Source organism: Protopterus annectens, chromosome 4.part0 (assembly GCF_019279795.1).
Source record: "Protopterus annectens isolate FY-2018-M chromosome 4.part0, PAN1.0, whole genome shotgun sequence".
NCBI lineage: Eukaryota > Metazoa > Chordata > Ceratodontiformes > Protopteridae > Protopterus > Protopterus annectens.
This window is the reverse complement of record NC_056733.1, coordinates 938,594,370-938,618,308: the sequence shown is the minus strand read 5'-3', so window position 1 is coordinate 938,618,308 and position 23,939 is coordinate 938,594,370. Positions and strand designations below refer to the sequence as shown.

The window sequence follows — 23,939 nt, the reverse complement described above, 5'->3', positions numbered from 1 at the left end:
GGTTATCATAGATCACCACATGAAATTCGATATGCACATTGCATAGACAATAAAGAAAGTCCATAAAAAACTCGGAACTTTACATACATGCAAAAAGTACCTCACCAATGACAGCAAAGCCACCATTGCAAGAACCCACCTACTACCCACACTCCTCTATGCCTCCCCCATACTCATCAACCTAAACAAAGCAGACTTTAACAAACTAAACACCTGCTACAATGAAACAGCTAGGTTTGCTACTGACTCACCCTTTAGGGCACATCACAGCAATCAAACAACTATCCTGGCTAGAATTACTCAACCTGCTCACATATAACCAGCTTACAACAGCTGACCAGATTCTATACTATCCCGAAAGAGTTCCTGCTCTTCATGGTCTGCTTAATACCGACTCTAAGAAATGCCTATTAAGATCCACCAATAAAGCACTGGCTGACATAGGCAAAAGCAACAATACCTCTGAGCACTCCTTGCTTTCCATTTCTGTTGCAAAACCATAGAATACCGTCTCTGTACATATTAGGACCAATGAAAGCAAAAATAATTTAAAAAAACTGCTCTGGTCCAACTTACATAGTTCTTGGTTATGCAAGTGTTCTGACAGTGGGTAGCTTCACTTAATTAGATCGTATCGTACTTCAACCTTCTATGCAAGCTCGCAACAACTCCTTTTTATAGTCTTAATCAATGTGTGCTAACTGTACCAGCCAATGATGAATGGAACCAAATGGCTGAACAAAACGTCCTTTCAACCTTCTATGAAAGCTCGCAACAACTCCTTTCTATAGTCTTAATCAATGTGTGCTAACTGTACCAGCCAATGATGAATGGAACCAAATGGCGGAACAAAACGTCCTTTCAACCTTCTATGAAAGCTCGCAACAACTCCTTTCTATAGTCTTAATGTGTGCTAACTGTACCAGCCAATGATGAATGGAACCAAATGGCTGAACAAAACGTCCTTTCAACCCTCTATGAAAGCTCGCAACAACTCCTTTCTACAGTCTTAATCAATGTGTGCTAACTGTACCAGCCAATGATGACTGGAACCAAATGGCTGAACAAAACGTCCTTTCAACCTTCTATGAAAGCTCGCAACAACTCCTTTCTATAGTCTTAATCAATGTGTGCTAACTGTACCAGCCAATGATGAATGGAACCAAATGGTTGAACAAAACGTCCTTTCAACCTTCTATGAAAGCTCGCAACAACTCCTTTCTACAGTCTTAATCAATGTGTGCTAACTGTACCAGCCAATGATGAATGGAACCAAATGGCTGAACAAAACGTCCTTTCAACCTTCTATGAAAGATTGCAACAACTCCTTTCTATAGTCTTAATCAATGTGTGCTAACTGTACCAGCCAATGATGAATGGTACCAAATGGCTGAACAAAACATCCTTTCAACCTTCTATGAAAGCTTGCAACAACTCCTTTCTATAGTTTTAATCAATGTGTGCTAACTGTACCAGCCAATGATGAATGGAACCAAATGGCTGAACAAAACGTCCTTTCAACCTTCTATGAAAGCTCGCAAAGTACAGTTTTGTATCTACCATAAATGTAGATGTTCGAGTGTTCACCCTGCTGCAGTCATCACACTTGGGTTATCCTGCCGTCAGGCAGTCCCGCAGTCGGCCTAAGTTCCAAAGTCTTGGTCCGGTGTCAGTTGCTGTCGCTTCTTCCCTGACGTCAGTGCGCCAGGGGTATATAAGAGGCATCCAACGCCATTTTCTTCAGTTTTTCTTGCCCCAGATGTCAGGTGCCCCCAATAGGTAGGCAATATATATATATATATATATATATATATATATATATATATATATATATATATATATATATATTGTTATATAAAAAAGTACATATAAAAATAAAACAATACCTTCAGGCACAAGCAAATACACCACAGAGGTTGTATAGGATAGAGTGGTATAGATAAGTCCAGCTAGTTCAGAGGGGATGGAGGGAGGGTAACCTGGACTGCAGCAGGGTGAACACTCGAACATCTACATTTATGGTAGTTACAAAACTGTACTATGTTCATCGTGTTACCCTGCTGCAGTCATCACACTTGGGTTGAATCCCAAAGCTAAGGATGGGTGGTGGAGTTAAACAGGGTTAGAAGAAGCTAGTAGGCCCTGCAAAACTGCAGTGGCAAAACCAGCTCTATTCTTAGAATATAGAGGTAAGTGATAGTGTTTGGTGAAGGTATGCACTGAACTCCAAGTTGCAACTTCCAGAATATCCTTGGTTGGCACCCCCCTGAGAAAGGCTGCTGATGTAGCTGTAGCCCTGGTGGAGTGGGACCTAATGTTAGCAGGTACCGGTTTCCCATGATGCGTGTAGCAGAAACATATGCAATGTCCTATCCATTTTGAAATGGTCAGTTTTGAGATGGCTTTTCCTTGTGATCCTGCAGCATAGGCTACAAAGAGCTGGTCAGTTTTTCTGAAAGCCTTAGTTTTATCCAAGTAGTAACGTAATTGTCTGGGAATGTCCAAAGAGTGCAGGAGTCTTTCTCCTTTGTTCTGGGGATTTGTGAAGAAGGTGGGCAAATGAATGGTTTGGTTTAGGGCCACACTGGATACCACCTTTGGCATAAAGGAAGAGTTAGTTCGTAGAGAGACTCTGTCTTGATGAAAAATGAGGAAAGGCTCCACTGCCATTAGTGCCTGTAGCTCTGAGACTCTTCTAGCTGAAGTTATTTCTAGTAGCAGGGCAGTTTTCCATGAAAGAAATTTTAAATCAGCTGAAAAAGCTGGTTCAAAGGGCGGCAGTGTAAGCTTTTCCAGAACAAAGTTGAGATCCCAAGTAGGTGTTGGTGCTCTCCTGGGCGGTCTTATGTTCTTAGCCCCTATGAGGTACTGCCTTAGGAGTGGATGTGAAAATAAAGGAGGATCCGTGTTGTAATGAGCTGAAATTGCTGAGGCGTGGATCTTAATAGATGAAAAGGAAAGTCCTTTGTGCAACATCTCAGTTAAATATTGTAGAATCTGTGGAATGTTTGGATCAAGGGGATTTTGGCCTTTAGCCTGGTTCCAGGCGCAAAATCTTTTCCATTTGTCTGAATAGGGTTTCCTGGTGCTGGGCCTCCTGGCCTCCAGAATGACATCCATTAACAGCTTTGGATAGAGGTGTTGGCTGGTTGTTTAGGTAATTTGCTATGCAGCCAGGTTTAAAGTCTTGAGCTGGCAGTGTAGAATCTGATTGTCTCGCTGGGTGAGCAGGTGAGAAATTTATGGTAAAATCCATGGTGGGCCGTGGGCCATGTTCCTTAGAATTGGATACCAGTGCTGGCATGGCCAGTCTGGTGCAATGACTATCATTTGTGGCCTCTCTAATCTGACTTTCAGCAGTACCTTTGCTAGAAGAGACAGTGGAGGAAAGGCATACACTGTTAATGTTTTCCAACTGAATGAGAGGGCGTCCACTTTCCAAGCTTGTGGATGGAATGTCCTTGTGCAAAATTTTTGAAGTTGGTAGTTTTGGGGGTTGGCAAACAGATCTATGTCTGGGCGTCCCCATTTCTGAGTTATCACTGCAAATACTTGTGGATCTAGTTTCCACTCGTGGGGATCCATGATGTTTCTGCTTAGGTCGTCTGCCAATGTGTTTTTCTTTCCTGGCAGGAATTGTGGTTGTAATTGAAACTGGTAAGACCGTGCTGTGTTCCACAAGGTCATTGCTTGCCTGCATAGAGGGTAGGAATGTGTGCCCTCTTGCTTATGTACCACATTACTGTAGTATTGTCCGTCTTTATTATTAGTTGTCCTGGGTTAAGAAGTCCTTGAAAGCTGTTAGGGCATTCTGTACTGCCAGCATTTCTTTTTGATTGATATGCAGATGCCTTTGATCTGTAGTCCATTTGCCTTGAATACACTGTCCTGCCATGTGTGCTCCCCAGGCATAGTCCGATGCATCTGTTGTCATAGTCTGTGGGTACGATGAAAGGCTGACCCTTGTTGAGGTGATATGCCTGTGCCCACCATAGAAACTCCTGTTGAAGGCAGATAATGAGTGGTATCATTGTTTCCAAGCTGTGGCTGTGCTGAGTCCATACGCTTTTCAGGTACCATTGTAATTTCCTCATATGCAGTTTTGCAAATGGTATTAGTAGTATGCAAGATGCCATGAATCCCAAGGCCTGCAGAATTTTTCTTGCAGGGAGTTGGGTCTTTGTTGCCATTATTTTGAAGTACTGAGTCAGCTGTTGTTGCTGGTCTGGCGTGAGATAAGCCATCTGGGCCATTGTATTCAAGCTGGCACCCAGGAACATTATGTTTTGTGAGGGTACTAGTTTTGATTTCTTTTCGTTTACTGTGTACCCTAGGCAACTTAGAAGGTGTTTGACAAATGCCAGATGCTTTAAAATAATGTCCTTGCTTTCTGCTTGAATAAGGCAGTCGTCCAGGTATGGGTATATTTGAATTCCTCTTTGTCTGACGTATGCAATTACTGGTGCCAGGCATTTTGTGAAGACCCTGGGCGCAGTAGATAAGCCAAAGGGCAGTGCAGAGAATTGATAATGGGTTGAACCTGCAATAAAGCGGAGGTATCTTCTGCAATTTTGTCTGACAGGGACATGCAGGTATGCCTCCTTGAGGTTCAACATTACTAGCCAAGCATTCTTGCCCAGCATGGGAAGAAGCTGCTGTAGTGTTAGCATCTTGAATTTTGGTACTTGTAGATAGGTGTTCAGAATTGAAAGATCCAGAATGGGTCTCCATGCTTTTTGTCTTTTCTTGGGACTAGAAAGAGTCTTGAGCAAAATCCTTGTCCTTGCTCCTGTGTAGGTACCTGTTGAATGGCTCTCATGTCCATGAGAGCTGTAATTTGTTTTTGTGCCTCTGACCTTTGATTTGGTGGCAGGTTTGGCATTCCTTTTATCCTTGGCAAGGTATGAAAGTGGAATCTGTATTCTTGTGAGACAATGTCTAGGACCCATTTGTCTTTTGTGATGATGTACCAGTTGTCTGCAAAAAGTGCTAATTTTCCTCCCAAGGGAGCTGCCAAGAGAGATTTGCTTGGTAGTTTGAGGATTGAGTCGTTGTTTGTGTCTTCTGCTAGCTTGGGGCCTGTCTTCTCCTCCTTTCTGGGTAGCAGTACTCCATTGGTGAGGTTTGTAAGGGCCTTGTGACTGACCTCTGCCCCTTGGGCGTCTGTACTTGCCCCTCTGTGATCTGTCTGAAGCTGGAAAGGACCAGTTTTTTGTTGGCCAATTTCTGCTGAAACGAGGGGGTTGTACCTGTAAAAAATCCTTGACCGTCTGCATAGACTTTGCCTTATCCTCCATTTTCTTTAAAACCTCTTCTGCTTTGACACTAAATAATACATCCTGCTGTAAAAGTGCATCCAATAATTTTGCTTTAACATGATCAGGAAGGGTTTGTTCTTTTAACAAAGCATGTCTACGTATGACAGAGCCAGTAACAGCTGCTCTACAGGAAGCTTCCAATGAATCAAATGCGCATTGTAAAGTATGTTTGCCCACCTGTTCAGCTGCATGCAACAGATCCCTGCATTTCCTTGAATTCAGACTGTTCAGAATGTGTGCTCATTTTTTGTTTTAATTGAGACATTAGGAATTGCTGATATTTCAGCATGTGAAACTGACAATTTAATGCTCTCATAGCCAGAGTAGCTGAGGTGTATATCTTCTTTCCCCATCTATCTAGGGCTCTGGAATCCCTTTCAGAGGGCACAGGACTTTTAGCCATAGAAGCTTTAGCCCCTTTGGGACCCTGGGAAATTGTTTCTGGGTCAGCCACAGGGCTTTTACAAAGGAATTTGTGTGAGTCAGGTACTCTATATCTGTCTGGTTTGGCTGGAGCAGGAGGTAGAGAGTCTGGATTTAGACTAGACTCCAAGTAAACATCATCCACAATGTCTAAAACTGGAGGGATAGCAAGTGGTCTGTGCTGGGGAAGTAAAAGGAACTCTCGGAGCCTTTTCTTAGAATCAGAGTAGTCCTGGCCTTCCCAGTGGAAATATTCCCTCATGGTATGTAAAGTTTCCCCAAAGGAGTAGTCTTCAGGGGGAGATGCTGAGGGAATACAGTCTTCAGCATCAGAGTCTTCATAAGGGGAAAAGTGTAATCCTGTTCCTCAGAAGAATCTGAGGAAATTGAAACCTGGTCAGAGGAAGCATAATCCTCCTCTTGTCTTGGTCTTTTATCTGGAGGGGGATGGGAACCCCTGATTAGGGTAATCAAATCTTCAGCCATCTTAAGCATCTGTTTCTTAGGTGTGGGGCCTTGAACTGTAGACTGACGTACAGTCTTTTTTGGTTTTAATGGAGTTTTAAGCTTAGCATAAGATTTAATGGTGAGTGTAGTCGATATGAAGACACCTTCTGCAAACGAAGGTATTTCTACTGCACCGGGATCTCCTGCTCCGGTGTCAGAAGGGCCTAATGAAGATGGCTGCGATGGTCTAGTACACTCCGCTTGAGAATCCGCAGCTGTCTGGGGTTCCAATTCTGCGGTCATCAGGGGCTGCGTAGGCGCCTTTCTGAAAACCGGAGAACTGGCGACAGGCCCAGCAGAGGCCTCGGAGTCTGGCTTGTTCCTAGGCTGCCTGTCCTTATCCTTGCATTTTTTATGCATGCCGGTCGTCAGCTGCTCCGACGTCATGATATAATTAAATTTCCTACCAAAGTAATGTCGTGCAAAGTGAAAATGGCGTTTGATAGTTCGTTTATTAAACCTAGCACAAAACCGACAACCTGTGACGTTGTGGTCTGGGCCTAGGCAAGGAATACATTAAGAATGGAAGTCCTTATGAGGTATTTGCTTCCCACAAGAAATACAATTGTTAACTTTTTCTGACATCGGACTGAGGCAAGAAAAGGTTCCCCAACGGGGTACTTAGCTTTATTGAAGACTTTGGACTGAAATTCGATTAGAAAATCTCAGGTGTCGGCCGACTGGCACTTGCGAACTGCTTCTGCTTCGGGCACCGCACGGCAAGAAAGACTCAAGAAAATGGCGTCAGATGCCTCTTATATACCCCTGGCATACTGACGTCAGGGAAGAAGCGACAGCAACCGACGCCGGACCAAGACTTTGGAACTCAGGCCGACTGCAGGACCGCCTGATGGCAGGTTAACCCAAGTGTGATGAGTGCAGCAGGGTAACACGATAAACATCAACTCCTTTCTATAGTCTTAATCAATGTGTTCTAACTGTGCCAGCCAATGATGAATGGTACCAAATGGCTGAAAAAAACATCCTTTCAACCTTCTATGAAAGCTCGCAACAACTCCTTTCTATAGTCTTAATCAATGTGTGCTAACTGTACCAGCCAATGATGAATGGAACCAAATGGCTGAACAAAACGTCCTTTCAACCTTCTATGAAAGCTCGCAACAACTCCTTTCTATAGTCTTAATCAATGTGTGCTAACTGTACCAGCCCATGACGAATGGTACCAAATGGCAGAACAAAACGTCCTTTCAACCTTCTATGAAAGCTCGCAACAACTCCTTTCTATAGTCTTAATCAATGTGTGCTAACTGTACCAGCCAATGATGAATGGAACCAAATGGCTGAACAAAACGTCCTTTCAACCTTCTATGAAAACTCGCAACAACTCCTTTCTATAGTCTTAATCAATGTGTGCTAACTGTACCAGCCAATGATGAATGGAACCAAATGGCTGAACAAAACGTCCTTTCAACCTTCTATGAAAGCTCGCAACAACTCCTTTCTATAGTCTTAATCAATGTGTGCTAACTGTACCAGCCAATAATGAATGGAACCAAATGGCAGAACAAAACGTCCTTTCAACTGTATTGTTCATTGTAACACATTGTGCTCCTTATAGTATTTTTACTTTTTGCTCCTCTCTTGGCTTTGAAACTGTACTTAAACTTTTGACTCTGTACTGTACTTTAACATGCGTATTGCATTTACTGTATGTGCTGTACTAATCTTTATGAAGCTTTTCTCCTTGGGCCTCCGCTGAAAATGGGATCCATGCCCAGTCGGACCTTCCAGGTAAAGTAAAATAAATATATAAATAAACAAATAAAGAAAGAAAGATCCTGCAGTATACATCCAAAAAGGATCTATGCAGTAAGACTTTCAAAGGAAAAAGTGCAATAGAAGGGATATGATATAAATACAAAAGGCTAAAACTGTAGGATAGTTTACTAACTTGCAAGTATACAGAAAACGTACTTGAAAATCCAGTAATGCACACCCAGACCAATGCACTCTGCTCCCCCAACGCAGTCACCCACATAAACTCTCTCCATGAATGGCAGGTGTCCTTGTAGACTCATGTTTTCGGCCTTACCTCCCTCTCACTGGTCGTCACTATGTAAAAAAAGAATCTAAAAAATATATTAGAAATGGATGCTAAACATAATCCAAGGTAGAGGACAGCATTTTTACCTGCTGTTCAACCACTGGAGCTTTACTGATCTCGATCAGACTTTCTGGCTCATCATCCTCAGGTGTCTCATCAGGAATGACCACTACAGGTTTGACATGCTCAGCCAGGGCAGAAGCCTTGAGAAAATTTGGTGGGCTCTAAATTCAAAAGACAAAATAAAATTTACAATGTAAGAGCAGCTGTATATGACACACAATTCTATATACAAGGCAAAGAAGACCTTCTAATAAGTATTTAATTTGCAGAAGGACTAAATGAAATTAAAACAAAGAAAAAGCAAGACATTATATTGCTAGGACAAAAAAAAAATAAGTGAAGAGAAACTCTGGAGACAAATTTTAAAAGATGTTAAACACAGCAAAAACCCTGGCACCTCAGAGTTTTAGTATTTTGTCTTCCGTGCCTACTGACTATAAAGCTCCTTCCCCTATCAGTCTTAAGCTCAGTGATTTCTCCCTCTTGTAATGTCTATCCCCAACATGGCAGAGAGAGTTGAACAGGGGAACCATTACATGGGTAGCTCTGGAGGTTGTGTCCTTGTCTGCACTGTGATAAGAAAGGCATTTCTAATGAGGCTCTAACTCTGTTCCTGGTGGCTGACTTGAGCAGCTGTGTCACAGTAAAGCACCCTACAATCCTCTGTGTGCACCTAGATGCACCCAATTACAAGATGAGGGCTACCATCACTGGTTCGGGATCAACAAGCCCACATCTTTGGACTGGCTATTTAAGTGCCATTCATGCCTCTGCTTGCATGGTGTTGGTCAGTCAACCAGAACCACCATGCCCTTCCCTATAGGAGTGGCCATCACTCAACTCACCACTTCAACTCACCATTGCCCAGCTTTTCTAGTGCACAAATCATCTGGGCCGTACAGCACACAGACAAGTTAGATTTTTAAATTTAAGAGTGCTGAATTAATTCTCCCAAATGTATCTGAAGCTTTAAATTTGCCAACAGTTCAAAAACTGTAGCTATATTGCTGCATTTAAAGCCTATACAGATAAAACTAAGCATGATCAGTGTGCCTATATGCATCACATACCCACCAAGGTCATCAACACTGCTACAGAATTCCCCCAAGGAGAAATCAATGAAAAATGGAGAATGCATCAAGCCAATGTTTGGGCAGCTGCAGGGATTATTAACTGGAAGTAGTGGGCATAAGCCATGGCTTCAAGGATATGGCTACCTAACTTACAAGCTCTGCCAGTTGCTAGCTGGGTAACTGCAGTAGGCAGAAAACAGCAGCAGCATACATATTATTCTGTTAATATCAACAAAAAAATGGTATCTTCATGATACAGAGGGATGAAGCCTTGAGCGTAACACAGATATCCCAGCATCAATCAGTGATCAGGGCACTAGAACAATCAGTGAGGGAAGCCTGGGTGAGTGGAAAACACCAACTCACCTACTCAAGAGGACTGCTTTCTAAATGGAGGCAGAAGGCATTATAGTTGTGGTGTTTTACTCACAGAGACAGGATATAGGGTTTGAATCTCACCATGGGAAATTGGCTAGGCTTAAAGTAGCAGACAAGGACAGCCAGCTTAGTATTTACCTATAAACTTATAAATATAGCAGTCAGGATGAAATGTCCACACCCAAACAATGCAGATGAAAAAGTTGTTATGTACTCACCATAACGTTCCATCTGAGTAGGTAACTTCATTTGTCAACAACCTGTGGGTATCGTATCCGACCCGGATCCGAGCCGGCAGCTTTCCAAGTTAGAGATCCGAGCTCCAAGCTCCTCCCCCTTACCCATAATACCCTGCTACCTCCCTCCAGTCCTCAGATCGAGTTTGCCCAATTATCAGACAGCACCAAAACAAGCAAAACCTGAACATCCTAACCTGATATCTACCAGGAGTGAATCACTTAATTATTCAGGTAACGAACTACAGGTTAGGGGGCGGAGGGGGGGGCCGGTTGCTGACAAATGAATTTACCTACTAAGATGGAACGTTATGGTGAGTACATAACTTCTTTATCTGAAGTAGTTAACTTCATTTGATCAGCAACCTGTGGGACAGAGTCCCCAGCTACCAAAATACTTGGGAGGTCCTCAAGGAAGAATATTCCGTAGCACTGCAGAGCCAAAGGCTGCCCTCCCTCTGGATATCAGATCTAATTTATAATGTGAAATAAAGGCATGAGAGGAAGCCCAAGTAGCCGCAGAACAAATGTCATCCAAGGATACCCTTGACCAAAAGGCAGCAGAGGTAGCCATAGAACGGGTAGAATGAGCATGAACCCCCACGGGCTCTGGCCGACCAGAAATTTTGTACGTGAGCAAAATGCAGTGAGATATCCACCTAGCTAGAGTCACCTTTGTTACTGGTTTACCCAAGGATGGCTTAACAAAGGAAACAAAGAGCTGCTCCGACTAACAAGAGGCAGCTGTTCTGTGCAAATAAAAGTGCAACTGTCTATGCACATCTAATGAATGGAGTCTGTACTCTCCTTTGTTCTGGTAGTTAGGGAAGAAAACAGGCAGATTAATGGATTGGTTGATGTTAGCCTCGGAAGCCACTTTGGATAAAAAGGAAGGATTAGTCCTGAGGGATACTCTGTCCTTATGAAAGACAAGATACGGAGGTTTGGTACAAAGGGCCTGAAGCTCCGGTACCTTCTAGCTGAGGTAATAGAAATCAAGAAGGCAGTTTTCCACGACAAATACTTTAAGTCAACCGAGGCTGCAGGCTCAAAGGGGGGGCCAGTAAGAGCCTGGAGGACTAAGGTTAGGTCCCACGGGGGAACCGCATTCTTGACAGGAGGTCTTAAAAGAAAAGTGCCCTTCAAGAAGGTCTTACAGATCTTAGAGGAAGCTAAGGGACCAAAAATGTCTCCGATGTGGAAGTGGGAAATAGCCATCATTTGAACCTTCACCGTTGAAGAACTGGCCCCCTGATGAAAAATGTGGGATAAGAACTCAAGTACTGCTGGAATGGGAGCCGTAAAGGGGTCCAAATTCCTATGCCCGGCCCAGACAGAAAAACGTTTCCATTTACTGTTGTAGGCTTTACTGGTAGAAGGCTTATGTGCCGCCACCAGGATGGATTTAACTGCGGACGAGATGCCGGGAGTCCTAGCCACTAACGGAACTGGATCAACCAAGCGGAAAGCTTGAGGTCAATCCAGGTTCGGAGGTTTCAATCCCGAAGGATAAGAAATCAGATCCGGAATGGGATCTAAGATCCAAGGAGGAGCTATGAGATGAGACCGCAGGTATGGGAACCAGGTTTGATGAGGCCAGAATGGGGCTATGAGGATAACCTTGCTCCCCAACCGACGAGCTTTCTGCAAGAATTTTGTCATTAACGGGAGAGGAGGATAAGCATAAAGAAGACCGGATGGCCAAGCATGAACTAGAGCATCTCTACGGCTCTCCCCTGGTGGAGGGATTAGAGCGAAAAACTCACTGCACTTTGCGTTCGAAGGTGATGCAAACAGATCGCAGCAAGGTTGACCCCATTTGAGGAAGATCTGTTTTGCTACCAAGGGGTTCAGAGACCACTCGTAAGGTGAGAGGATAGTTCGACTCAGCTTGTCCACTAAAATATTGGACCGACCCGGGATGTGCGTTGCTAGCAGAAAACGGTTGGTGGATATCGCCCACTCCCAAACTCTCATAGCCTCTCGGCAAAGGGGGTAAAGACCTGGTGCCCCCCTGTTTGTTGATGTACCAGACCACTGACATGTTGTCTGTCTGAATTGCAATAGTCCCTAGAGGAAGAAGGGCATGGAGAGCTTGCAACACTAGAAGCACTGCCCTCATCTCCAGAACATTGATATGCAAAACCGTCTCTGTTGGAGTCCATATGCCTTGGATGGTTCTGCCCATGCAATGCCTCCCCCACCCTAGGCAAAAAGCATCCGTGGTCACCGTGGCTTGGGGTAGAGGCATCAAAAAGGGCCGCCATTCCCGAAGCTCTCAGGAATGGAGCCACCAAAGCAGAGATTCCCTGCAAACCCTGCTGAGGGGAATCTGGGAGTACAACAGATGTCGAAGGATGGACCACTGGACCTGCAAGGTCCATTGAAGAACCCTCATATTCAAGCGGGATAGGGGTGAAAGGTTGATAGTCGCCGCCACAGAACCTAGAGCACTCAGGACTAATTCCGCTGGTAGGGCCGGAGACTGTAGAAGAGCTAAGACATGGAGAGTTAGGTTGCGGAGTCTGTCCGATGTCAAGAAGGCCTTGGACTGAAGTGAGTCTATTCTGGCCCCTATGAAGTCCAGGACCTGAGCAGGCTGAAGGGACGATTTTTTGTAATGTATAGTGATCCCCAATCGGTGGACCAAAAGCATGAAATAATCCCTGGCCAAGCATAGTAGATGCCTGGTGGGAGCGGCAAGGAGCCAGTCGTCCAGGTAAGGAAAGACCTGTATTCCCTGAAGCCTCAGGTGGGCCGCTACAACCGCCATGACCTTGGTGAACACCCTGGGGGCTGTGGTGAGGCCAAAAGGGAGGACCCTGAACTGATAATGACTGGCCCCCAACCGAAAGCGGAGAAACCTCCTGGATCGCCTGTTCATTAGAATGTGATAGTACGCATCCTTGAGGTCTATGGAGCACATCCAGTCGTTCTCCTGCAAAAGGGGGTGAATAGATTGAATGCTGACCATCTGGAATTTTTCCTTGACAATGGACAGGTTCAATGTAGACAGGTCGAAAATTGGCCTTAAGTCCCCCGTCTTTTTTGGCACCAAAAAGAACCTGGAGTAATTGCCTGATCCGGACTGGCCTGGGGGGACACTCTGGATGGCTCTTTTTCTTAGCAGCTCTTTTATCTCTAAAGCTGCCGTCTCCCTTTGATTGGGTGGGACATTGAGGAGGCTCCCCAACTGTGGGGGAGGATTCACGAAGGGAATAGAGTAACCTCTGGATATTATTCGGAGCACCCAGCGATCTGTCGTGATGCACTCCCAATGTGCTAGTTGTTCTGAGAAACGCCACCTGACTGCCTCCAGAGAGGAGCAGTCGGGCATCCCCTCAGGGTTGCTGTGCAGGTCGGTCAGAAAAGGGTTACCTCGACCCAAAATTCTTCGGCCCCCCTCTGCCTCTGGGCCGGCATCTGCCTTGTCCTCCCCTGCCTCTGAAGGACGAAGGGTCCGGAGCGAAACAGGATTGTTGAGATTTCCGGAACCACATCTTCTTTTGTCCTCTCTGGTTCCTGGAAAAGGACCTTTGAGGAGCCGAGAAGCAGATTCTGATGGCAGACAATGTCTTCCCGTCTTTCTCACTCTGGAGTAGCGTATCGCGGACGGTCTTGCCAAACAACATAGAACCGTCAAAGTGAGCATTCGCGAAGGATGCCTTGAAGGGTTCCGCAAAATCGCAAAGATGGAGCCAGGCATGACGTCGTAAGGCGATGCCTGCTCTGCTGGCTCTAGCCGCCCCCTCCGTGGCATGGGAGAGAAGCCGCATAGAAGTGTTGGATACCGGACTTTAGAGTAGCCATTTGTGCAGAGAAGGTTCGTTTGTCCTCGGCCGACATGGACTCCGGGGGTGACCCAGCGTACTCTTTGATTAGATCCTGCCGAAGGCAAATCACGTGTGCCAAGTAGTTCAGTGCCCTTACGGAGAAAGTGGCTGAAGCGAACATCCGCTTTCCAATGCGGTCCATCGTCTGAGACTCCTTGTCGGAAGGATGTACCGAGGAACTATCCTGTGCCAGTTCCTTCTTGGTGGCAGCTGCCACCACCATGGCATCTACTGAGGAACCTTTGCTCCACACCTTCCTGTCTGTCGGGGGACTAAGGATCTTATCTGGTCTCCTGGGGATCGGCTCTACAGTGTCCAGCTCCTTCCATGCCCTGGTAGTTATAAGATCTACCAGGGGGTCGGCCGGAGGGGACACCCAAGAAGTAGATGGGCCTGCGTCAAATGCCTCCAGAAACACAGACTCATCCGAGGAAGGTTTTTGGGTTGACCACCCCCCCTCTAATGCGCAGCATCTCCATGATGTCTCCAAAGGAGATGTCCTCGGGGGGGGGGGTGACCTGGGAGAACCTTCCCCTTCCTCCAAGTCAGTGTCTTCCGTGAGGGACTCGGGGGAGTCCAAGTGCCTCCTTTTACACTTTCGTTTGTGAGGAACCTCCTTGGGGGAGGACTGTCCGAGGAGGGCTCACCAACCAGGTCCTGTTCTTCTAGGGGAAACCATCTGGGACGTAGACGCAGGCTGTCCCTGGGGCCGGATGATGGAATACAGGCCTATCTGCGAGGGAATGGCGGGTGGATCCGTAGCACGAGCCTGGGGCCTTGAATCCCTCGAGAGGACCCTCTGCACAACGTCGAAGGCCGAAGGTGAACCGCTCTCCCTAGGATCCGAGAGCAGCTCCCTCGGATCTGATGTGTGGATCGGCGCCGGAGCTGAAGCGATGGGACCCGAAAGAGAAGTGTGCTCCGACTGCATCGGAGCTGAAGACACACACCCCTCCAGATCCGAGGCTCGGCTCATGGCCCCGAGAGCTCGGATCTGAAAAAGGACCCGACAAACTCGAGGGTACAGCCGGCGAAGTAGTGATTACTATCGGCACCGACTTCCCGGCTCCTACGCTACCCGGATCCGATGGCTCCGAAACACGATAATGGATCGGAGAAGGAGCAATGGGGGCAAAGAAAGGGGCTGAGCTCCCCCCCGGAGGGGGGGAGGCAAGAGCACTCCCATCTGCATCTGGGCCTGGAGGAAGCAACGCATCATCCGGTCCATGTTCGCGTCCGAAAGTCTCCTCGTTGATCTAGAAGCCGCCAAGGCTGGCTGCGAAGGCCGCCTTGACGACCTCGAAGGTGACCAGGTCTCCTCCTCCGGCTCCGGAAAGAAAGTTGGAAAACTGAGCCAAGAGGGGGAAGACCTGGAGGCCTTCAAGCGAGAACAGAGCTGCTTAGCCGGCAGGCCGAGGGGGCAGTATCGGCCCGCCGCTTGTGGCTCTTATGCCTCTCCCTGTCTCTTTCCTTCTCTCTATCTCGCCTATCTTTCTTTCTGAAGTCCCTCTCTCCCTGGGACACAGTGGGAGCTTGAGTCCCGGACAGGGGAGCAGGAACAGTTGGCTGAACAGCCGTAGCCACGGCTGGTGCCACTGAGGGAGAGGAGGAAGAAGCAGAATCCGCGGGCAAAAAGCCCGCAAGGATTAACTTGGTCCTCCTGTCCCTCAAAGCCCGGGGGTTAAAGGCGGCACAGATCTGGCAGCCTGATGACAAATGAGCCACCCCCAGGCAAATAACACACTGAGTGTGGCCATCGGCTGGGGACAGCTTATGGCCACACTCAGAGCATTTAGAAAATATGGCCTTAGGGCCTTCGGCCATGACAACTCACACACACACCCTCACACACAGATAAGGGGAAGGGAAAGGTTAAGACTAACTGACTACTAAAACAATTTAAGCTAAATAAACTAAGGGTCGATTAATACACACACACACACACACACACACACACACACACACACACACACACACACACACACACACACACACACACACACAATTTAGTTTGAGAAAAACAGAGCAAAAAACCCTATTAAACCACTCAAAACCACCAGGAGCTCGTCACTCGTGCTTCAAGAAGCCGTGGCAAACGAGATCTGGGGACTGGAGGGAGGTAGCAGGGTATTATGGGTAAGGGGGAGGAGCTTGGAGCTCAGATCTCTAGCTTGGAAAGCTGCCGGGTCGGATCCGATACCCACAGGTTGCTGATCAAATGAAGTTAGCTACTTCTGTGGATCCCTAGTGATATCTGCATTGCTTACTGTACTTATTTCCTTGTTTCACTTGTAAGAAAGTTACTGTTTGTCGTTTTTGCATTTAAGTTACCTGTAACACATTGCATTTAAGTTACCTGGCACTTGCTCACTAAAGCAATTATATAAGTCAGCTCTAAAAAAATTAAAAGCACTACACCCTCACAAACTCCCCTTGAGTACCTTGTTCCCCATTGGCCCTTTTTTCAATTATAAAGGAATTCCCAATACTATTCTAGCATGTCCAAAGGTCAGTTGTCAATCTCCTCTCCGGTCCAGCAGGTGAATCTGGGAATCTTGAGGCAATGTTACAACTGCCTCATGTACACAGACAACCCTCTCCTCCTCCCAACAAATTCCAACACATGTGAGAGATGCAACCATATAGCCAAACTGGAGGCTAAGCTCTCTCAACTCAGTACTGGCGTAACCAGTCAGGAGGAGAAGGAAACCACACTCACTATAATTCCAGTCTCACATAGACCTACCACGACAACAAACCAAACACATAAACACACAAAAACATACTCGGAGGCTCTAAATAAAAATCTGCCTAAGCAGCAGAGACCTCCAAAGCAGACACCCAAGCAACCGCTACCCCAAAACAAAACACGTGCAACACATAACTCACAAAGCCAGTGTGCCGAACAGTCACAGCCCTTAAGGCTAAACAACACACCTGATACACTTGTAATAGGTGACTCTATCGTCAGGCACACTGACGTCCCGCTCACCAGGCTGAACAAGGAGAAGGTCACGGTGAGCTGCCTGTCGGCGCTAGGATCCGCCACATAACACAAGCACTCAGGTCACTCCAAGGCAAGTACAAATATGACTCAGTCATTGTCCATGCTGGTGTGAATGACCTGAGACGTACCTCCCTGGACTACATGAAAAGAGACATAGAGGAGCTCTCTGAGCATGTAGCCCAGGCCGTATGACCCTGACCTTGAGTAGCATTTTACCCTCACCAAGAATGATGCCACAATATGAAGACAAGATGATCAATTTCAACAATTGGCTTAAGTGTTGGTGTCATTCAAAGGGGATGCAATGCCTTTGAGCCTGGGATGACATGCTCGACAAGCCACGATGCTTCGCTAGGGACGGCTTGCACCTGTGACCCCAGGGCTTTCGGATATTGGCAAAGGCTCTTGCTACCCCATAGTGCCTTTTTAGGCAAGGCTCAAAAGACAAACCCACCTCCATAGGTATCACAAGGGATAAGAAACTAAGAGTAATGCTACTCAACGCCAGAAGTCTAAACCTCAAGATGCCTCGAAACTCTCCTTAGCATGGAGAACATCGATATCTGTGCAGTAACAGAAACCTGGTTCAAGGCTCCGAGAGCACCCCAGCACTACCAGGTTATACCTCATACCATGCTTTTCGCCCCAAAACTTGGACGAACCACAAAAGGAGGGGGAGTATCAATATTCGTCAAAGATACCCACACCTCCAGGTTGGTGGCACAGCACAAAGCATCAGAGACTATCCATGTGCAACTAACTGTGGGTAAAACTGCCTTCCAGTTTATAGCCTGCTACAGACCACCCTCCCAAACACAGGAACCCCACTTGGCCTTCCTGAGAATACTGGAAAATATGAAGGTCTCTCCAAACACCATTAAATTGGGCGACTTCAACTACCCAAACATAGACTGGAAGCATTACTCTAGCTCCAACACCCTAGCCCAAAGGTTCCTAGAATTTATAAACTCAAATGCTATGGAACAACTTGTTACCACTCCCACAAGAGGGGAAAACATACTGGACCTGATCATCACCAACATGAGGACACTATGCTCCAGACCAGAAGTGTATCCCTCACTGGTAAGATCAGACCATAAACTAATCTCACTGGATATTCACATCCCGACCCCACCCCCTGCCAGGAAAACCACAGTGAAAAACTTCTCTAAAGCAAATTTCACACGCCTCAAAACCGAGGCGAAATCCTTCAAAGCCCCCGTGCCTGTGGAAAATACGTCCCAGACCGCAGAATCCTTTATAAACGCATTCTATGAACACCTTCAGGAATGCATGGATCATGCAATCCCAAATAAAACCAAGACCCAATCCTCCAAAGGCAGACGTCCTGTCTGGTGGACCCCAGCCATAAACAAACTATACAATAGAAGGAGGAAGCTACTACATGATAGAGCAAAATCCCAAAAAGGGAAGGCATCTCTGATCAGTATTAGCAAAAACTACGGGCACTCATAAAATCGTCTAAGGCCAGCTTGAGAGAAAAATTGCACAGGACACTAAGGATAATCACAAGGCTTTCTTTAGTTATGTTAGGAACCTGGGTGGGAATTCCCAGATATGCTCAGAATTAGTCCAAAATGACAAAAAATACACCGAGCCCACAGACATTGCCAACATCCTAGCTGACAGGTTCAGTGCAAACTTCTCCCTCAACTCCCCACCAAAAGGGCAAATATCTATCCCAACAGAGTGCTGCCCCCCTGCCCTCTCAGATGCTCAGGGAAGAGCCGCCCTCTCCAAAGCAAAAACACAGCATCAATGGGACCAGATGGTGTCCCGGGCTGCGTCCTACATGAACTCCAAGAAGAGCTAAACCCAAACATAAAACTACTGTTCAATCTTAGCCTTACTACAGGATATGTACCCAAAGAGTGGCGTACAGCAACAGTGGTCCCTCTCCACAAAGGTGGTGCCTCAACGGATCCTAGAAACTATCGCCCCATAAGCCTGACTAGCTTGGTCTGCAAAGCTATGGAAAGGATCATCATGGACCTCATAAATAAAGATATTGGGGACCTACAGACACTGGATCCTACCCAGTTTGGCTTTGTTAAGGGCAGATCCTGCCTCTTAAACCTGGTCGATTTCTTTGAAACAGTCACCAAGGCCATTGATGAGGGAAGGTGGTCCACACAGCCTACCTGGACCTCGCAAAAGCCTTCGATACAATACCCCACTTGGGCATTATAGATAAGCTCACCAGCTTAAATATAAACCCCTATGTCACTAGATGGGTTGCAAACTGGCTCAAGGACAGAACCCACATGGTTAGAATTGCTGGAGCCATGTCAGACTCCAAACCAGTTACAAGTGGCATCCCACAAGGCTCAGTCCTGGGACCTCTCTTGTTCGGTATATATTTCTCGGTACAGGCCAACACGGAAGGACTGTGGCTGACCAAGTTCGCAGATGACTGCAAACTGGGCGCCATAATCAACTCTCCAGCCGACACAAGCATCCTCCAAAAGGGCCTCATAGAAACAGACAACTGGTGCCAGAGCCATGGCCTCAAGCTAAACGCCAAAAGTGTATAGTCATCCCTTTGGCAAAACAAAGTGCCCACAAATTACCACATAGGTGGTAATCCATTAAGTACAAAAGAAGTCATTAGGGACCTGGGGACCCAAGTTGATAGCAATCTCTCATTTGACAACCACGTGGCCAAAGTGGTTAGAAAAACATTTTATATAGCCCACCTAATCATGAAGGGATTCACATCTAGATCAGGGGAGGTCATCGTACCTCTTTACTCATCCCTCATCAGGCCCATAATTGAGTACAATGCCCCTTTTGGGATGTACCTTACCAGACACCTGCAGCAACTGGAAAGACCCCAAAAGTACCTCACCAAGAGGATCAAAGGGCTCAAACAGATGCCATATGCTGCCCGGTTAAAGAAACTCCAGCTCTACCCAGTGGCATACCGCCTGCTCAGAGGCGATCTGTGCCTGACGTATAAAGCCATGTCCAACCCAGAATTAATGGACATGCTGCACCTCAGAAAATCCAAATCAGATCGAGCTAGCAGCTCGAGAGACTTGAACCTCAGCACTGAAATAAATAGGACATGCTGGAGGGAGAGATTCATAACCCAGAGGCTCCCTTCACTCTGGAATAAAATCCCAGTCCAGGTTAGGCAGAGTCCCTCATTGTCTCTCTTCAAGAGGAATCTTGATGAGTGGATGGGAGATCGTAGGTTTACCCCGGCTATCACTTCTGTGTCACTGTTAGACAGAGGCACAGTATACTAACCTCAAAAAAAGGCATAGCAAAATTAATTTAAAATGGGTGGCGAAAGCCAAACACACTCTGGCTAGGCTTATAAATGCCCTAGGGCAGATATATATATATATATATATATATTGTGTGTGTGTGTGTGTGTGTGTGTGTCATGCAGTAGCACCATGAGGATTTGGGACAGTCAGGCTGCTATTAGCATCTTACCTCAGCATTTAGGCTGCTACAGGGAACAACATGGCTAATTAAATGAAAGGAACATTGCAGTTGGCAGGCATGTGGGAGGAAAAATTGTCAAGTGAAAATAAAGTTACCCAAGGAAAAACATTTTTTTCATAGTGGCTCCTTTAAAGCTAGCTATTTACAAAGCATACATCTACTAGTAATTCTGCCCGAAAGTGACACTGTCCAGTTACATAAAAATGGTTTTAAACTACAAAAATGTACAAATGCATCTAGTGTAATGCTAAGAAACACAAGAAAATGAAGTAAGGTGCCTTTCTGTGACAGTCTGTCCTCCCTAACCAGTCTGCAAACAAATGGACTTCCGTCCCAAACACATTCACTAACAGCAAGCTTGGTGAGGTACCGTGTGTCAGCTTTCCATGTATCAGGCTAGTTTTAGGTAATTGCAATAAAAATTCACAACAGACATCTCACACATTGTTCATCACCTAATTATAAACCAAAAAGCTATACCTCAGGCAGTCTTGGAATCTGAATAAGTCGCTTGAAGTACAGCAGGTCACGAGTTCGGTTAAAAAAGTTTTTGAGACTAGAAGACAGCAAAAAATTATTATAATACGGATTTTTTTTTATAATTAATTAGTTACTACAGATGAAACCATTTGATCTATATAAGTGACATGTAAACACCAGCAATGTGCACATTACCTGTGAAACTGTTCATTAAACCTAGCTCTGTGACCCTCTAATGTATCGGCTGGAAGACCTGCAAACAGAAAACAAGAGAAAAACATTACATTTATCTAGAAGTAGAAGGGGAACAGATCCTGCTACACAGAAGAGCAATCAAACCTTGATAAAGCAGAGAGGAAGAAAAGCAGACTGCAACATTATGAACTGCCCTGGTTTAGTCTCAATAGGGAAAGGCTCGAGTCCACAGCTAGATAAACAGCTGCATGCAGTACTTCAACACAAGCCAATGCACTTCTTGGAGCCCTTATGTTCCAGGAGCAGACCTAACATTCCAATAAGTTACTTGTTTCATTGGATTACTGCTTCAGAGAGGCACCCTCTACCCTACTCTGAAGATTTACAGTATGTAGCACCTTACCTGCTCCTTAGGCTCTGCCTCACCTCACTGCCTGGTTCCCAAGACACAGCAGCAGAAGACCCTGCCTTGTTCTAGATGTGCACCCCATGGCGGATAGGTTCATAGGTAGGTACTAGGCTATTGGCCCTAGGGCGTATACAAGCCTAGCCAAAAATGTACCCTGGCTTTCGTCACCCAAGAAAATTATTTTCCTGTGCCCCTGTCAAGCAGAATCACAGAAGTGATCCCTGGGGTGAAATTCCTATTACCCATCCAATCATCAAGATTTTTCTTGAAGAGTGCTAATGAGGAGCTCTGTTTGACATAGACAGGTAGTCTGTTCCAGAGTATGGGAAGTCTCTGGGACAGGAATCTATCCCTCCAGCATGTTCTGTTTATTGTGGTGACAAGGTTTAGGTCCCTAGAGAGTGTAGCTCGGAGGAATTGGGATTTCTTTAAGTGGAGCATGTCAACAACTCTGGGTTTGACATAGCTTTGTATGTTAGGCAGAGATCACCTCTGAGTAGGCGATATGCGACAGAGTAAAGCTGGAGTTTTTTAAGACAGTCTGCGTAAGGCATGTTTGAGGCCAGTAATTCTCTTTGTGAGGTATTTTTGTGGCCCTTCCAGTTGTTGTAGATGTCTTGAGAGGTACATACCAAAAGGGGCGTTGTACTCTATAATGGGTCTAATGAGTGATGAGTAGAGTGGAACAATGACCTCTTTTTTTTCTGGATGAGAAACCTTTTGTGATGAGGTGTGCCATTTCCTGACCACTTTGGCGATGTGATTATCAAAGGAGAGACTACTGTCCACCTGTGTCCCAAGGTCTCTTATCACACTTTCGTTGTTAAGTAGACTACCACCTATGTGGTAGTTCATGGGTACAGAATTTTTACCAAAGGGGATGACAATGCACTTTTTGGCACTGAGCTCGAGACTATGTCTTTGACACCAGGCATCTGTCTCAGTGAGGCCCTTTTGTAGGATGTCCACATCGTTAGGAGTTTCAATTATGGCTCCTAGTTTGCAGTCATCTGCGAATTTTGTTAGCCAAAGACCTTCTGTGTTAGCCTGTACTTCAGAGAAGTAGATACCAAACAGGAGAGGACCCAGGACTGAACCCTGTGGTACTCCACTTGTCACTGGTCTGAAGTCTGATTTGGAGTCTGCTACTTTCACAGTGTGGGTTCTTTCAGTAAGCCAGTTAGCAACCCATCTTGTGACAGGGATTTATACCTAGTTTAGTGAGTTTATTTATAATTCCAGAGTGGGGGATGGTGTTGAACGCCTTGGCGAGATCTAGATAGTCTGTGTGAACCACCTTACCCTCATCCATGGCCTTGGTGACTACTTCAAAGACGTCTATCAGGTTTAGGAGACATGATCTGCCTTTTACAAACCCAAACTGTGTGGGGTCCAGGGTTTGGAGATCTCCAATGTCTTTGTTTATGAGTTCCATGATGATACGTTCCATGGCCTTGCAGACGAGGCTCTTCAGGCTAATGGGGCAGTAGTTCCCGGGGTCTGTTGTGGCCCCCCCTTTGTGGAGTGGGATAACTGTCACGGTGCGCCATTCAATGGGCACAAAGCCTGAGGTGAGGCTATGATTGAACATGGTACTTAGGTGGGGTCTTGTCGGGACCTATGGAGGTGGTGTTCCCAGCTTTAGTGAGTGCTGCCAGCTGGGTGAAATATGTTGGAGAGGGTGAAGTTGGGGGAGGGGGGGTGAAGTCCGAGCTGAATCTATCAGTCAGTAGATTTGTTGCATCTTCCTGATCAGTGTAGGTGCTGCTGTTCATCACCAGCTCAGTACACTGCTGTGTGTTACCTTTAAGGTTCTGGATGCAGCTGAAGGCTTTCTGACTGTTCTTAACCAGAGAGGTTATTCTGAGCACATAGTCAGTCTTGCTGGACTTAATTAGACCTCGTAGTTTCTTGTTTAGTTGCGTAACACAGTACTTGTCTTTAAGGGAGTAGTTCTTCTTGACTCTGGCCATGAGTTTTCTTTTATTATATACCACTCAGGTGAGGATTCCACAGTGGGATTTGTTTGCAGTGTTTGTTTTGGGTTTATTTCTGGTAGGTATGGTAGCCTCTGTTGAACTATTCACATGTTTGTATAGGGACTCTGAATAATTCTGCATACATATCTGTGGTCTCAGTATTAGGGAAGAATTGAAATTTTAACAAACTGTCACTTAATGTTTGTCGCTTAATAGTGCCTAACTGTTAATTATAACAACTGAAGGTAAAATATACCCAGTGGAACAAAACTGCATCATTATATAAGGGGTGTAAATTGTATCATAGGATATTAGTCTACTGAATCAGGGGTGGAGGAGGTGGGGGTTGAGAAAAAAGGCTAACATATGAGTGATGCTTGTAATTTTAACACATGACAATTGGCTCAAATTGTTACATATAGAGGGGCCTGCTGGGGCACTTCAATCCCACTTGGCTAGCTATAAAGATAAAATATTTAGTTGTGATGGACGATTT

At 45.8% G+C, this 23,939-nt stretch overlaps 1 protein-coding gene across 2 annotated transcripts in view; it reads right to left on the bottom strand.

The window, feature by feature from the left end:
- The window catches only part of HIP1R (huntingtin interacting protein 1 related), a 2,955,354-nt gene that overhangs the window by 1,631,374 nt on the left and 1,300,041 nt on the right, over nt 1-23,939 (bottom strand). For both annotated transcript variants that reach the window (XM_044068914.1, XM_044068915.1), the window contains exons 9-11: nt 21,056-21,113; nt 20,861-20,936; nt 8,400-8,537 (exon numbers count right to left, since the gene is read on the bottom strand). In XM_044068914.1, the coding sequence (XP_043924849.1) occupies nt 8,400-8,537; nt 20,861-20,936; nt 21,056-21,113 (272 nt within the window). The remainder of the gene's footprint in view (nt 1-8,399; nt 8,538-20,860; nt 20,937-21,055; nt 21,114-23,939) is intronic.